General features: G+C 36.2%; 1 protein-coding gene across 4 annotated transcripts in view; it reads right to left on the bottom strand.

Annotated features, from left to right (window-relative positions):
* Window positions 1-17,226, bottom strand: part of SLC44A5 (solute carrier family 44 member 5) — a 373,508-nt gene that overhangs the window by 42,580 nt on the left and 313,702 nt on the right. For all 4 annotated transcript variants that reach the window (XM_053693344.1, XM_053693345.1, XM_053693342.1 and 1 more), the window contains exons 19-20: window positions 5,667-5,737; window positions 1-9 (exon numbers count right to left, since the gene is read on the bottom strand). The exon at window positions 1-9 is cut by the window's left edge and continues 80 nt beyond it. In XM_053693344.1, the coding sequence (XP_053549319.1) occupies window positions 1-9; window positions 5,667-5,737 (80 nt within the window). The remainder of the gene's footprint in view (window positions 10-5,666; window positions 5,738-17,226) is intronic.

Here is a 17,226-nt window from a genome sequence, read left to right as displayed (position 1 = left end):
CCAGAACTCCTGTGCATAAAATAATATAAAAATAAAAATAATTTCAGAGAGGTTAGTATTTATGTGATAATTATACTAATGCATGCATGCTCAATAGTTAATAATAGAAAGAAATGTAATTGGCTGATAAACCATGTTATTCTCTGATATATAAATGAAAGAAAAGAGAGCAAAACAATGAAAGAAAGAGAGAAAGAAAGAAAATAAAGAAGGGAGCGAAAGAAAGAAAAAAAAAGAGAAAGAAAGAGAGCGAGAGAGAAAGAAAATAGAGAGAGAAAGAAAGAAAAAGAAAGAGAGAAAAAAGATAGATAGATAGCTAGAGGGAGAGAGAGAGAGGGAAAATAGAGAGAGAGAGTAAGACAAAAAAGAGAGAGAGAGAAAGTAAGAAAGAAAGAAAGAAAGAAAGAAAGAAAGAAAGAAAGGAAGGAAGGAAGGGAAAAGGAAAGAAAGGAAAAAAAGGAAAGAAAGAAAAGAGAAAAAGAAAAGATGGAAAGAAAGAATTGAAAAAATTAATAAAACGAAAGAAAAAAGGAAAGGAAAGAAAGAAAGAACGAGAGGAAAGGCATGCAGTGGTAAAAGAAAAACAAGGAAGGGATAAAAGGAACAGAGGAAGAAAAGTTTATATGAATAAGAACTAATAAGGAAATACTGATTTAAAAAAGGGACAGTCAAGTCCAAAAAAATATTTCATGATTTAAATATGAAATGTAATTTTAAACAGAAAGAAAGAAAGAAAGAAAAAGAAAGAAGGAAATAAAGAAATAAAGGAAAAAAGGAAAGAAAGAAAGAAAGAATGGAAAAAAGGAAAGAAAGAAAGAAAGAAAGAAAGAAAGAAAGAAAGAAAAGAAAAGAAAGAAAAGAACGAAAGAAAAGCAAGAAAGAAAAGAAAAGAAAGAAAGAAAAGAAAAGAAAGAAAGAAAAGAAAGAAAGAAAAAGAAAAGAAAGAAAAAGAAAAGAAAGAAAAGAAAAGAAAGAAAGAAAGAAAGGAAAATGAAAAGCAAGAAAGCAATAAAGAAAGAAAGAAAGAAAAGAAAAGAAAGAAAAGAACGAAAGAAAAGCAAGAAAGAAAAGAAAAGAAAGAAAGAAAAGAAAAGAAAGAAAGAAAAGAAAGAAAGAAAAAGAAAAGAAAGAAAAAGAAAAGAAAGAAAAGAAAAGAAAGAAAGAAAGAAAGAAAGAAAAGAAAGAAAGAAAAGAAAAGAAAAGAAAGAAAAAAAAGAAAAGAAAAGAAAGAAAAAAAAGAAAAGAAAAGAAAGAAAGAAAAGAAAAGAAAGAAAGAAAGGGATTAAAGGAACAGAGGAAGAAAAGTTTAGATGAATAAGAACTAATAAGGAAATACTGATTTAAAAAAGGGACAGTCAAGTCCAAAAAAAAATGTAATTTTAAACAACTTTCCAATTTACTTTTATCACCAATTTTGCTTTGTTCTCTTGGTATTCTTAGTTGAAAGCTAAACCTAGTCGGTTCATATGCTAATTTCTTAGACCTTGAAGACTGCCTCTAATCTGAATCCATTTTGACCACTAGAGGGCATTCGTTCATGTGTTTCATATAGATAATATTGAGCTCATACACGTGAAGTTACCCTGGAGATAGCACTGATTGGCTAAAATGGAAGTCTGTCAAAAGAACTGAAATAAGGGGGCAGTTTGCAGAGGTTTAGATACAAGGTAATTACAGGTGTAAAAGGTGTATTTCTATAACATTCAGCTAGATTACGAGTTTTGCGTTATGAGTGAAAAAAGCATTGTTATGCTTCATAACGCTGTTTTTTCCCTAAGGCCACTATTACAAGTCTTGTAGGTATAGGTGTACCGTACCATTTTGGCCGCCACGCAATGACAGTACCGCACTTTTTTAATTTTTCAATGGGACTTCCATAGCGCTGGTATTACAAGTTTGCCTGGGAGACCAAAAAGTGAGCGGTACACTCTATACTGACAAGATTCGTACCGCCATCTAAAGTCAGTAGTTATGAGTTTTATGTTACAAAGCTGTATCATAAAACTCATTACTAAAGTGTTAAAAAGTACACTAACACCCATAAACTACCTATTAACCCCTAAACCGCCCGCATTGCAAACACTAAAATAAAATGATTAACCCCTAATCTGCCGCTCCGGACATCGCCGCTACTAAATAAAATTATTAACCCCTATTCCGCCTCTCCCCGACATCGTCGGCACTATAATAAAACTATTAACCCCTAAACCGCCACCTGCCCGCATCGCAAACACTATTTAAAGATTATTAACCCCTAATCTGCCATCCGCCCACACTGCCGCAATAAACCTATTAACCACTAAACCGCAAGCCCCCCACAACGAAATATACTAAAATAAATTATTAACCCCTAAACCTCTGACCTCCCACATCACTAACTCTACATAAATATATTAACCCCTAACCCTAAGTCTAACCCTAACGTAACTCTAAGCCTAAAACCCCCTAATTTAAATATAATTAAAATAAATCTAAATAAACCTTACAATTATTACCTAAATAATTCCTATTTAAAACTAAATTCATACTTACCTGTAAAATAAAACCTAAGCTAGCTACAATATAACTAATAGTTATATTGTAGCTATCTTAGGTTTTATTTTTATTTCACAGGTAAGTTTGTATTTATTTTAACTAGGTAGACTAGTTAGTAAATAGTTATTAACTATTTACTAACTACCTAGTTAAAATAAATACAAAGTTACCTGTAAAATAAAACCTAATCTGCCTTACACTAAAAACTATCCTGCCTTACACTAAAAACTAACATTACAATAAAATAAATTAAATTATTAAAATACAATCTTCCAAATTACAAAAATAAAAACGAATTACTCCTAATCTAATAGCCCTATCAAATAAAAAAGCCCCCCCAATATAAAAAAAACCCTAGCCTACATTAAACTGCCTATGGCCTTTTGTGGGGCATTGCCCCAAAGAAATCAGCTTTTTTACCTGTAAAAAAAAAATACAAACACCCCCCAACAGTAAAACCCACTATCCAACCCCCCCAAATAAAAACCTATCTAAATAAACCTAAGCTCCCCATTGCCCTGAAAAGGGCCCTGAAAAGGGCATTTGGATGGGCATTGCCCTTAAAAGGGCATTTAGCTGTTTTAAACCCTAAGCTAAAAAAAACCCACCCAAAAAACCCTTAAAAAAAAACACTAACCCCCGACAATCCACTCAGTTATCGAAGTCCGGACATCCATCCTCATCCAGCCGGCGAAGTCATCATCCAGGCGGCAAGAAGTCTTCATCCGGACGGCCTCTTCCATCTTCATCGAGCAGATGAAGTCCTCATCCACACGGCAAGAAGTCTTCATCTAGACGGCATCTTCTAGCTTCATCCGGCGCGGAGCTGGTCCATCTTCAAGACATCCGGCGCGGAGCATCCTCTTCTTACGATCGTCGCTGGAAAATTAAGTTTTAATTTAAGTGATGTCATCCAAGATGACGCCCCATACATTCCTATTGGCTGAAAGATTTCTATCAGCCAATAGGAATTAAAGGGGAAAAAATTCTATTGGCAGTTGTGATCAGCCAATAGGATTGAGCTCTCATTCTATTGGCTGTCCCAATCAGCCAATAGGATGAAAGCTCAATCCTATTGGCTGATTGCAACAGTCAATAGGATTTTTTCCCCTTTAATTCCTATTGGCTGATAGAAATCTTTCTGCCAATAGGAATGTAAGAGACGCCATCTAGGATGAAGTCACTTAAAGTGAAACTTAATTTTCCAGCGACGATCGTAAGAAGAGGATTCTCCGTGCAGGATATCTTGAAGATGGACCCGCTCCACGCCAGACGTATGAAGATAGAAGATGTCGTCTGGATGAAGACTTCTTGTCGTCTGGATGAGGACTTCGCCGGCTGGATGAAGATGGAAGAGGCTGCCCAGATGAAGACTTCTTGCCGCCTGGATGATGACTTCGCCGGCTGGATGAGGATGGATGTCTGGACTTCGATAACTGTAAGTGGATCGTCGGGGTTAGTGTTAGGTTTTTTTAAAGGGTGTTTTGGGTGGGTTTTTTTTTAGCTTAGGGTTTGGGCAATGTAAAAGAGCTAAATGCCCTTTTAAGGTCAATGCCCATCCAAATGCCCCTTTCAGGGCAATGGGGAGCTTAGGTTTATTTAGATAGGTTTTTATTTGGGGGGGGGGGTTGGTTGGGTGGTGGGTTTTACTGTTGGGGATGTTTGTATTTTTTTACAGTTAAAAGAGCACCACAAAAGGCCCTTTTAAGGGGCATTGGCAGTTTAGTGTAGTCTAGGGTTTTTTATTTTGGGGGGGCTTTTTTATTTTGATAGGGCTATTAGATTAGGAGTAATTTGTTTTAATTTTTGATAATTTATTTTTTTATTTTTTGTAATTTAGTGTTTATTTTTTTTGTAATTTAGAAAATTGTATTTGAATAATTTAATTTATTTTATTGTAATGTTAGTTTTTAGTGTAAGGTAGGTTAGGTTTTATTTTACAGGTAACTTTGTATTTATTTTAACTAGGTAGTTAGTAAATAGTTAATAGCTATTTACTAACTAGTCTACCTAGTTAAAATAAATACAAACTTACCTGTGAAATAAAACCTAAGATGTAACTATTAGTTATATTGTAGCTAGCTTAGGGTTTATTTTATAGTTAAGTATTTAGTTTTAAATAGGAATTATTTAGGTATTAATAGTAATTTTTATTTAGATATATTTTAATTATATTTAAGTTAGGGGGTGTTAGGCTTAAGGTTACGTTAGGGTTAGGGTTACGTTAGGTTTAATATATTTATTTAGTGTTAGCGATGTTGGAGGCCAGAGGTTTAGGGGTTAATAACTTTAGTATAGTGGTGGCGACATTGGGGGCAGAAGATTAGGGGTTAATAACTAATGTAGGTGGCGGCGATATCGGGAGTGGCAGATTAGGGGTTAATAGTTTTATTTAGGTGGCGGCGATGTTAAGGGCGCCAGATTAGGGGTTAATAACATTATGTAGGTGGCGGCGATATCGGAACGGCATATTAGGGGTTAATAGTTTTATTTAGGTGGCGGCGATGTTAAGGGCGGTAGATTAGGGGTTAATAACATTGTGTAGGTGGTGGCGACATTGGGGGCGGCAGATTAGGGGTGTTTAGACGTGGTTTTTATGTTAGGGTGTTAGGTTTAAACAAAACTTTTTCTTTCCCCATAGACATCAATGGGGAGCTTTTGTTTCCGCAATCGCAGGTGTTAGGCTTCTTTTTTGCCGGCTCTCCCCATTGATGTCTATGGGGAAATCGTGCATGAGCACGTCAAAGCAGTGCTTGTATTTCGGTGTGGTATGGAGCTCAACGCCACCATATCGCCTGCACAAGCCTGCTTTTTCAAAACCTGTAATAGAAGCACTATAGGGAGGTGAAATAACGCCGCTTTTGTGGCGATTGTTAATTTACCTATAGCGCTGAAATCTCGTAATCTAGCTGATTGTTAGTTATGCAAAACTGGGAAATGGGTAATAAAGGGATTATTTTTCTTTTTAAACAACAAAAATTCTGGTGTTAACGGTCCCTTTAAGCAGATTGTGATTATTCACATAAGGACCCCCATGTCTGGTCTAGCTGGTTTCATTCTACTAGTAACTTCTATATGATAGATCTGAGGATTCATCTGGCAGGTTATGTATGAGCTGATGACTTACTTACCAACTGAACCAGCAACAAAGATTTTTCCAAGAAACAATAGAAAATCTGTTACTTTGTCCAACACCGCAACCCTGTTAACAATACACAATAATTATGGAATGTCAGCAGCACTGTTCTGCATTAAATACCAACTATTATATACGACATAGAAGCGCGGTAGTTAAACATATGTTCTGGTAATTGGCTGAAAGTAATACCATTGTAATCTAAAGACAAATCTTATGTTTCACTAATTCAATTCAAAGACGTTAATAATACAAAGAAATAGCTGCCAGCTCTAATTGGATAAGCAAATACAGCTCTGAGTATTGTGACTTCAAGTAATTTTTTTTTCTAATAAATATTCCTTCTCCAGGCTTTTTGGTGGGGTACATTTCAGAATCTCATGTTGTGGTTAAATATATTAGAAAATCTATTTGCTCTAGTATATTAATATATATTTATATGCACATTATGCTCTTCACCAAATTAGAATGATTGGATGCTAAGAAACATGGCATAAAATAGTGCAAATGTTATACGAGTGAATACAATGGGGTAGATTTACTAAGAAGCGGATGCTGCAATCTATCCGATCGGGATGACTGACACCCCTTTTAGCGGCCAAAATGTCTCTATCCAAAAATAATTAAAGGACCATTAAAGGGACACTGAACCCAATTTTTTTCTTTTGTGATTCGGATAGAGCATGTAATTTTAAGAAACTTTTTAATTTACTCCTATTAAAACTTTTTCTTCGTTCTCTTGCGATCTTTATTTGAAAAAGAAGGCATCTAAGCTAAGGAGCCAGACAATTTTTGGTTTAGAAACCCTGGAAAGCACTTGTTTATTGGTGGGTGAATTTGTCCACCAATCAGCAAGAACAACCCAAGTTGTTCACCAAAAATGGACCAGCATCTAAACTTGCATTCTTGCTTTTCAAATAAAGATACCAAGAGAATTTAGAAAATTTGATAATAGGAGTTAATTTAAAAAGTTGCTTAAAATTGCATGCTCTATCTGAATCATAAAAGATGAAATTTGGGTTCAGTGTCTCTTTAAACGTGACATTTCAACAAGGCATAAAATGTTTTATTATGGCAAGTGAAACATTATTGCAATATACATTCATTATTTATTTTGCAGCTTTTAGTTGTAAAATACATCTAAAAAACGTGTTTATTTCACTTTCTCCCAGGGATTACTTTAAAGTGAATGTAAATTTTGATGATAAAGTGCCCGTTTTTTAAAAAATGTGATTAAAACAAGGGGCACTTTAATTCATCAAAATTTACATTTCACTCATGTTGTGAAACTACTTACCTTTTAATCTTGACAGCCGCTGCATCGCTTCCTCCGCCCGTCGCAAAGCCTCTTTATGGGTCTAAAATGAAGAATCCGGGTTCCTCCTATCACAGCGCTGAAGCAGACACTGATTCCCCAGGAGGGGGGGGGGAGCCGTCTGGAGGATGACCGATCCGTCATTTCTGACGTACGAAGAGGCTTGAGACGACCGGGGAAGCTGGAGAGGCTGTCAAGTAAGTATTTTCACAACACGAGTGAAATGTATATTTTGATGAATTAAAGTGCCCCTGTTTTTAATCAGAGTTTTAAAAACCGGGCACTTTATCATCAAAATTTACATTCACTTAAAGGCAATTTATGCAAAATTTTGTTTACTTTTCCCTCCCTCCCTAAGCTTCTATGTTGTCACATGCTTTTAAAAGGTAGATTATCAGTTTTGCTTCAACAATCATGCTAGGCAAATAATTATTTGCAATAGTAACTAAGTTGAATCAGTGCTGAACCACCTACAAGAGTGCAGGCTACCCCAGTCTGCACATGTGCAAACATACACCTAGATTACGATTCTTGCGTTAGCCTTAAAAAGCAGCGTTAAGAGGTCCTAACGCTGCTTTTTAACGCCCTCTGCTATTACGAGTCTTGCAGGTACAGGTGTACCGCTCACTTTTTTGGCCAGACTCGGAAATACCGCAAATCCACTTACGTCAATTGCGTATCCTATTTTTTCAATGGGACTTGCATAGCGCCGGTATTACGAGTCTGACAAAAAGTGAGCGGTAAACCCTCTCCTGTTAAGACTGGTACCGCATTTAAAAGTCAGTAGTTAAGAGTTTTACACTACAACGCTGTAGCATAAAACTCTTAACTAAAGTGCTAAAAAGTACACTAACACCCATAAACTACCTATTAACCCCTAAACCGAGGCCCTCCCACATCGCAAACACTATAATAAAAATTTTAACCCCTAATCTGTCAAACCGGACATCACCGCCACTATAATAAATATATTAACCCCTAAACCGCCGCACTTTTGCATCGCAAACACTATTTAAATATTATTAACCCCTAATCTGCCGGCCCTAACATCGCCGCCACCTACCTACATTTATTAACCCCTAATCTGCCGCCCCCAACGTCGCTGACACTATAATAAAGTTATTAACCCCTAAACCTAACACCTAACACCCCCTAACTTAAATATAATTGAAATAAATCTAAATAAAATTACTACAATTAACTAAATTATTCCTATATAAAACTAAATACTTACCTATAAAATAATCCCTAAGCTAGCTACAATATAACAAATAGTTACATTGTATCTAGCTTAGGGTTTATTTTTATTTTACGGGCAACTTTGTATTTATTTTTACTAGGTACAATAGTTATTAAATAGTTATTAACTATTTAATAACTACCTAGTTAAAATAAAGACAAATTTACCTGTAAAATAAAACCTAACCTAAGTTACAATTACACCTAACACTACACTACAATTAAATTAATTACCTAAATTAAATACAATTAATTACTATTAAATAAAATTATCTAAATTTCGGAAACCCCCCCACTAAATTACAGAAAATAATTACAAGATTTTTAAACTAATTACACCTAATCTAATCCCCCTAATAAAATAAAAAATCCCCCCAAAATAATAAAAAGCCCTACCCTATACTAAATTACAAATAGCCCTTCAAAGGGCCTTTTGCGGGGCATTGCCCCAAAGTAATCAGCTCTTTTACCTGTAAAAAAAAAAGTACAAATCCCCCCAACATTAAAACCCACTACCCAAACAACCAACCCTACTCTAAAACCCACCCAATCCCCCCTTAAAAAAAACTAACACTAACCCCTTGAAGATCACCTTACCGGGAGACGTCTGCACCCAACCGGGCCGAAGTCCTCAACGAAGCCGGAGAAGTCCTCATCCAACCGGACAGAAGTGGTCATCCAGACGGACAGAAGTATTCATCCAGACGGCATCTTCTATCTTCATCCATCCGGCGGGGAGCGGGTCCATCTTCAAGACATCCGACGCGGAGCATCCTCTTCATTCGACGGCCGACGACTGAATGAAGGTTCCTTTAAATGACGTCATCCAAGATGGCGTCCCTTCAATTCCGATTGGATGATAGAATTCTATCAGCCAATCGGAATTAAGGTAGAAAAAATTGAACTTCAATCCTATTGGCTGATTGGAACAGCCAATAGGATTGAGCTGGCATTCTACTGGCTGTTCCAATCAGCCAATAGAATGCAAGCTCAATCCTATTGGCTGATTGCATCAGCCAATAGGATTTTTTCTACCTTAATTCTGATTGGCTGATAGAATTCTATCAGCCAATCGGAATTGAAGGGACGCCATCTTGGATGATGTCATTTAAAGGAACCTTCATTCAGTCTTCGGCCGTCGAATGAAGAGGATGCTCCGCGTCGGATGTTTTGAAGATGAACCCGCTTCGCGCCGGATGGATGAAGATAGAAGATGCCGTCTGGATGAAGACTTCTGCCCGTCTGGAGGACTACTTCTGCCCGGTTGGGTAAAGACTTCTCCCGGTAAGGTGATCTTCAAGGGGTTAGTGTTAGGTTTTTTTAAGGGGGGATGATTGGGTGGGTTTTAGAGTAGGGTTGGTTGTGTGGGTGGTGGGTTTTAATGTTGGGGGGGGATTTGTACTTTTTCTTTACAGGTAAAAGAGCTGATTACTTTGGGGCAATGCCCAGCAAAAGGCCCTTTTAAGGGCTATTTGTAATTTAGTATAGGGTAGGGCTTTTTATTATTTTTGGGGACTTTTTTATTTTATTAGGGGGATTAGATTAGGTATAATTAGTTTAAAAATCTTGTAATTATTTTATTATTTTCTGTAATCTGGTGTTTTTTTCCGTACTTTAGATAATTTTATTTAATTGTAATTAATTGTATTTAATTTAGGTAATTAATTTAATTGTAGTGTAGTGTTAGGTGTTAGTGTAACTTAGCTTAGGTTTTATTTTACTGGTAAATTTGTCTTTATTTTAACTAGGTAGTTATTAAATAGTTAATAACTATTTAATAACTATTCTACCTAGTTAAAATAAATACAAACTTGCCTGTAAAATAAAAATAAACCCTAAGATAGATACAATGTAACTATTAGTTATATTGTAGCTAGCTTAGGGTTTATTTTATAGGTAAGTATTTAGTTTTAAATAGGAATAATTTAGTTAATGATAGTAATATTTATTTAGACTTTTTTTAAATTATATTTAAGTTAGGGGGGGCTAGGGTTAGACTTAGGTTTAGGGGTTAATAACTTTATTATAGTGGCGGCGACGTTGGAGGCGGCAGATTAGGGGTTAATAAATGTTGGTAGGTTGCGGCGATATTGGGGCGGCAGAGTAGGGGTTAATTAATATAATGTAGGTGTCGGCGACGTTGGGGGCAGCAGATTGGGGGTTCATAACTATAATGTAGGTGGCGGCGGTGTCCAAAGCGGCAGATTAGGGGTTAATAATATAATGTAGGTGTCAGCAGATTAGGGGTTAATAAGTGTAAGATTAGGGGTGTTTAGTCTCGGGGTTCATGTTAGGGTGTTAGGTGTAGACATACATTTTATTTCCCCATAGGAATCAATGGGGCTGCGTTAGGAGCTTTACGCTGCTTTTTTGCAGGTGTTAGGTTTTTATTCAGCCGCCTCTCCCCCATTGATTCCTATGGGGAAATCGTGCATGAGCACGTTTAGCCAGCTCACCGCTGACTTAAGCAGCGCTGGTATTGAAGTGAGATGTGGAGCCAAATTTTGCTCTCCGCTCACTTTTTTGCGGCTAATGCCGGGTTTGTAAAAACCCGTAATACCAGCATTGTCTGTAGGTGAGCGGTGAGCATAAACTGCTCGTTAGCACCGCACCACTGTCACCACAAAACTCGTAATCTAGGCGATAGTTTGTTCTATATCTGAATATTAGTCTGTGATTGGTTAGCAGGGATTCTTTTGTTATGGGGGACAGGGTAATCAGTGAAAAGAAAAAAAAACATAAAACAATATACTAATACCCAGCGCTATGGAATTTGGCGGCGCTATACAAATAAATGATAATAATTATAATAATAATAATACTAATTTGACAAAAAGTTGCAATTTTCAATACAAAATTATTCTTATACAAGGTTTGTAATCGTAGTTTACAATTTTAGTGTCCCTTTAATTCAAGCGGTAATACTAAGCCCAATTCCAATCAAATTCCCTTGCAAAGTTCATCACATGACTTTTGTGATGTTTTCAATATAAAACTCTTTTTATATGTTTTGGAATTTATATTGTCTGTAAAGGATTTTTATTTTATCTTAACACTGTAGAAAGATTTTACCAACATTTACAAAGTCCTACAGTTTTTCCACGCTGCCAACTGCATCATCAAGAGCTGTTTTTCTCTTACCAGACTAAGCAGGTGGCACAGCCAATGAGAAGACAACAACCTGCTCAGTTGCCAATAATGAAAGAGTACTCCCATGCCTCAGCTGATCTCAGATAGTGATATATCTTACTATAGATTAAAAAAGGGAGCGCAATTTAGCACAGCACTATGACTTCCCATTGCGGCTGTACTAACGGCTTTATCTGCAGTACTTTGTAAATTCTGGTAACATTTTCTACAGTATTTAAATCAAACATTCCTTCAATACAATGGCCCCAATTCAATAAAACCTGTTAGTGAAACTAAAATCTTGTGAGATAAACTTGCAGTGCAACGCTAAAGTTGAGAAATTGATAGCGTTTTTTTACCCAACACTCCTCACAGTCACAAGTTGTAAGTTCAGCTCTATTATATTCAAAGGAAATGTATCTATCACGTTTCTTCTTGGTGCCCAGAATGAGGTCCACTGAAAAGGATACACCACAAAAATGCCTTCCAAATCTTAGAGTAAACAAATTAAAACTCCCTTTAACCCCTTAATGACCACAGCACTTTTCCATTTGTTGACCGTTTGGGACCAAGGCTATTTTTACATTTTTGCGGTGTTTGTGTTTAGCTGTAATTTTCTTCTTACTCATTTACTGTACTCACACATATTATATACCGTTTTTCTCGCCATTAAATTGACTTTCTAAAGATACCATTATTTTCATCATATCTTATAATTTACTATTAAAAAAATTATAAAATATGAGGAAAAAATGGAAAAAAAACAATTTTTTCAAACTTTGACCCCCAAAATCTGTTGCACATCTACAACCACCAAAAAACACCCATGCTAAATAGTTTCTAAATTTTGTCCTGAGTTTAGAAATACCCAATGTTTACATGTTCTTTGCTTTTTTTGCAAGTTATAGGGCACTAAATAAAAGTAGCACTTTGCTATTTCCAAACCACTTTTTTTCAAAATTAGCGCTAGTTACATTGGGACACTGATATCTGTCAGGAATCCCTGAATATCCTTTAACATGTATATATATATTTTTAGAAGACATCCCAAAGTATTGATCTAGGCCCATTTTGGTATATTTCATGCCACCATTTCACCGCCAAATGCGATCAAATAAAAAAAAATGTTCACTTTTTCACAAATTTTTTCACAAACTTTAGGTTTCTCACTGAAATTATTTACAAACAGCTTGTGCAATTATTGCACAAATGGTTTTAAATGCTTCTCTGGGATCCCCTTTGTTCAGAAATAGTAGACATATATGGCTTTTACGTTGCTTTTTGGTAATTAGAAGGCCGCTAAAAGCCACTGCGCACCACACGTGTATTATGCGCAGCAGTAAAGGGGTTAATTAGGGAGCATGTAGGGAGCTTGTAGGGTTAATTTTAGCTTTAGTGTAGTGTAGTAAACAACCCCAAGTATTGATCTAGGCCCATTTTGGTATATTTCATGCCACCATTTCACCGCCAAATGCGATCAAATTAAACAAAACTTTAAATATTTCACAATTTTAGGTTTCTCACTGAAATTATTTACAAACAGCTTGTGCAATTATGGCACAAATTGTTGTAAATGCTTCTCTGGGATCCCCTTTGTTCAGAAATAGCAGACATATATGGCTTTGGCGTTGCTTTTTGGTAGTTAGAAGGTCGCTAAATGCTGCTGCGCATCACACGTATATTATGTCTAGCAGTGAAGGAGTTAATTAGGTAGCTTGTAGGGAGCTTGCAGGGTTAATTTTAGTTTTAGTGTAGAGATCAGCCTCCCACCTGACACATCCCACCCCCTGATCCCTCCCAAACAGCTCACTTCCCTCCCCCACCCCACAATTGTCCCCGCCATCTTAAGTACTGGCAGAAAATCTGCCAGTACTAAAATAAAAGTTTTAGGTTTTAAAAAAAAAAAAAATAATAATTCTTCTGCTGTGTAGGACCCCCTTTAGCCCCCAACCTCCCTCATCCCCCCTCAAACAGCTCTTTAACCCCCCCCCACTGCCTTTATTGGGCACCATATTGGGTACTGGCAGCTGTCTGCCAGTACCCAGTTTGAAAAATAATAATGTATTTTTTTATTTTTTTTATTTTAAATATTTTATTTATTTCTGTAGTGTAGCTGCCCCCCCTCAACATCCAACCCCCCACCCTATCCCTGATGCCTTGATTTCAAAATCCCACCCTCCCCAGTCCTCTCTCCCACCCTCCAGATCTGCAGCATATTGATGCTGTTTTGATAGACATCACGTGCACGCGCGTGCACGACTCTCGTGCACACGCCCGTGCAGGCGCACGCACCCGCACTAGATCCCTCCTCCACCAATAACTGCCCACCCGCCTCCCTGGATGAGCTCCCACCCACCAACCATAACGGCCATCGGTAGCCGATGCAGAGAGGGCCACAGAGTGGCTCTCTCTGCATCGGATGGCTAAAAACAGTTATTGCAGGATGCCTCAATATTGAGGCATCACTGCAATAACATGAAAGCAGCTGGAAGCTATCAGGATCGCTTCCACTGCTTTCAAAGACCAACGACGTATGGGGTACGTCCTTGGTCATTAACTGCATTTTTTTGCAGGACGTACCCCATACGTCGTTGGTCGTTAAGGGGTTAAAAAACAGTTCACTCTAACATATACAAAAAGAAAAATAAACAGTTAAATTGAAATAAAAGAGAAAACAGAAACCTTGTCAGGGCAGTGGAGACTTTATGAATTCCTCATGCTAGACCGTAGTGTATATGAAAAATCCAGAGCACTGCTCTAGAACACCCACTCTAGACACCTCTCATTATAGCCAGCAAGACTACTTTACCGTAACAACAGACAGAATATTTACATAAAATCCAGATCTCAGAGTGTTGCGCTGTCACAATAAATCTGGCTATGAAAAGAGCTGAATATTGCTTGTGGCGCCTTCTTCCTGATTCATTCATTAGCTCCCAAAGTGCATGACTGCTTCTATCTATTATGTAAAGTTTTACAAATTATATAATGATATTTATACTTAATCCCATCTCCTCTACAAGATGTTCCATTTTACAGATGCAAATATACAAATATTCTGAAATCCAAACATTTTCAAGTCCCAGCCAGTTTAAAGGGATATGAGACCCAAAATTGTTCTTTCATTATTCAGATAGCGCATATAATTTTAAACAACTTTCTAATTTACTCCTATTATAAATTTCTCTTCATTCTCTTGGTATCTTTATTTCAAAACCATGAATGTAAGCTTAGGAGTGTTAGATTCCTCTCTCCTTTTTCTAATGGTCTCACTCTCTATTTTATTTTACAAACCTCTTTACATTGGAAACAATGACTCAAAATAGAATTCTGAACTCAGAGAGAAAAGTCATTATTGCAGTTTGGGATTTGGATGTTAAAGGAACATTAAACCCATTTTTTTTTTCATTCAAGATTTAGATACAATATACAATTTTAAACAACTTTCCAACTTACTTCTATTATCAATCTTGCTTTATTTTCTTGGTATCCTTTATTGGATGAGCAGCAATGCACTACTGGCAGCTAGCTGAACACATCTGTAAGCTAATGACAACAGGCATACAATATGCGGACAGCCACCAACCTACCTAGGTATTCTTTTACAACAGGCATACAATATGTGGGCAGCCACCAACCTACCTAGGTATTCTTTTACAACAGGCATACAATATGTGGGCAGCCACCAACCTACCTAGCTATTCTTTTCAACAAAGCATACCAAAAGAATGAAGCAAATTATACATAAGAATTAAGCTTGAAAGTTGTTTAAAATTGTATATGCTCTCTCTCACTGGTTTTCCAACCTGTTCTCAGGCCTTCCCAACAGGTCAGATTTTCAGGATTACCTTGGGTGAGAGCAGATAAAATAACTATGTTTACTAATTAACTGATTATTTCACCAGTGCTCTAGTTCAGATATCTTCAAAATCTGGCCTGTTAGGGAGGCCTGAGAACAGGTTTGAAAACAAGTGCTCTATCTGAATCATGAAAGAAAAATTTGGGGTTTCATGGCCCTTTAGTTTTAACATTTTGTATCTCTTTATATGTGCATTTAAAAACAAAACAAAACCATAAGTCATCCTATAGTTAGCTGCATCAGGCTTGGCCAAATGGTGACCCGCAGGCTGCATGTGGCCAACTGCACTGATTTTAGTAGCTCCAAGAAAAAAGCAGGACTAAGAATGTGTAATAAAGTTTCAGTGGGTAGGAAAAGAGGGTGACCACAATTCACAAGACCCTCTCTATGAATGACAACAGTAGACAGAGGAAAACCTGCAACCTGACCTAAATCTGGTGTTGTGCCCTGTGATCGTTTATTAAATATGTTACTATCTGTATGTTTATTAGGATTAAATGTGTATTCAGCCCCAAGTGTAAATTAGCTGGCTATCAATCAACTACATCACTGCACTGTGGTTCTGATTAATATGTAAGTGACCCTTTAAAGGGAAATAAAAAAAAAACTCTTGCTGTTGTATAAAAATTAATGCTTGCACCACTCTTGCTAGATAAGCCAAAAAAGCAAATTCTGTAACTTAGGTCTACTTCAAAATCAAATAACTGGTTTTAGGTTTTTTTTCCGTAATATTCTCTTTAAATTGAACAATTTTTGAGTTGGAATAATTTTTCTTCTGCAAGATATTAGTTTCATGAACAGGTTTTATTGAATCTATGCCATAAATTCAATATTAGTGATGACTTGTGTGTTTAAATGCCATTTTGTTTCATTTAACAAATAATAATAAATCAAGATCTGTGCAATTAACAATTTCATAAAATTTTGTGTCATTTACAATCTTATCAATTTAGTTTATCGGCTATTTTTCAGTTCCCGATATGTCTTTTCAACATCCGAGTGATCCCAATCCAAACAATAACACTATTTTCTAACTGGAAAAATATTGTATTGAATATTGGAAAAGTCACACATATGATGCATGGACAATATTGCCTTGGCCATAACTGATCAACTAAATATCGACAACCAAATAGAAACATCAAATTCAATAGCCAAAGGCACTTGATACAAGCTCAACACCCACAGTTCGATAACACATATGGGCTATTGTTCTGCACATGCTCAGACAAGAAAAACAAGATGGTGCTGCCCATGCCAACACCCACACCCTTTTTATAATGACTAAATCACACCAAAAAAGAAACAATACATTATCAATTAAATGTAAAAACACACAAAAAATATGTACTATATAGCAACAGTTGTAAAATCGGTACAGATATCAATACAAATATATTTCATTAAAGGGACACTGAACCCAATTTTTTTCTTTTGTGATTCATTTAGAGCATGCAATTTAAGCAACTTTCTAATTTACTCCTATTATCAAATTTTCTTCATTCTCTTGGTATATTTATTTGAAAAGGAAGAATGTAAGTTTAGATGCCGGCATATTTTTGGTGAACAATCTGGGTTGTTCTTGCTGATCAAGTGCTGTCCAGCGCTCTTAACCAAAAATTGTCTGGCTCCTTAGCTTAGATGCCTTCTTTTTCAAATAAAGATAGCAAGAGAACGAGGAAAAATTGACAATAGGAGTAAATTAGAAAGTTGAAAATTGGGGTTCAGTGTCCCTTTAAGTAAATGGCTTTAATATTTTGTTATTAAAAATAAAATGCCACCCTATCCAACTGCTACATACATGGACTCTATTAATAATTTAGGTTTTGTGTGATCTAAAGTCATTATCAAATATCATGGGCATTATCAACCATGACGAAGTTTGACTCGTAAAGATTGTGATAATTTTGATTAAAAACAAAATAAATAAAATATACAACTTTTTTCTTTTTTTATATTGAATGAGAATTTCTGAAATATTGGAATTGACCCCTTAACTACTAACAAATGACT

Source organism: Bombina bombina, chromosome 10, assembly GCF_027579735.1.
Source record: "Bombina bombina isolate aBomBom1 chromosome 10, aBomBom1.pri, whole genome shotgun sequence".
Lineage (NCBI taxonomy): Eukaryota > Metazoa > Chordata > Amphibia > Anura > Bombinatoridae > Bombina > Bombina bombina.
The sequence above is the reverse complement of the archived record's forward strand: the minus strand, read 5'-3'. Positions and strand labels throughout refer to the sequence as shown.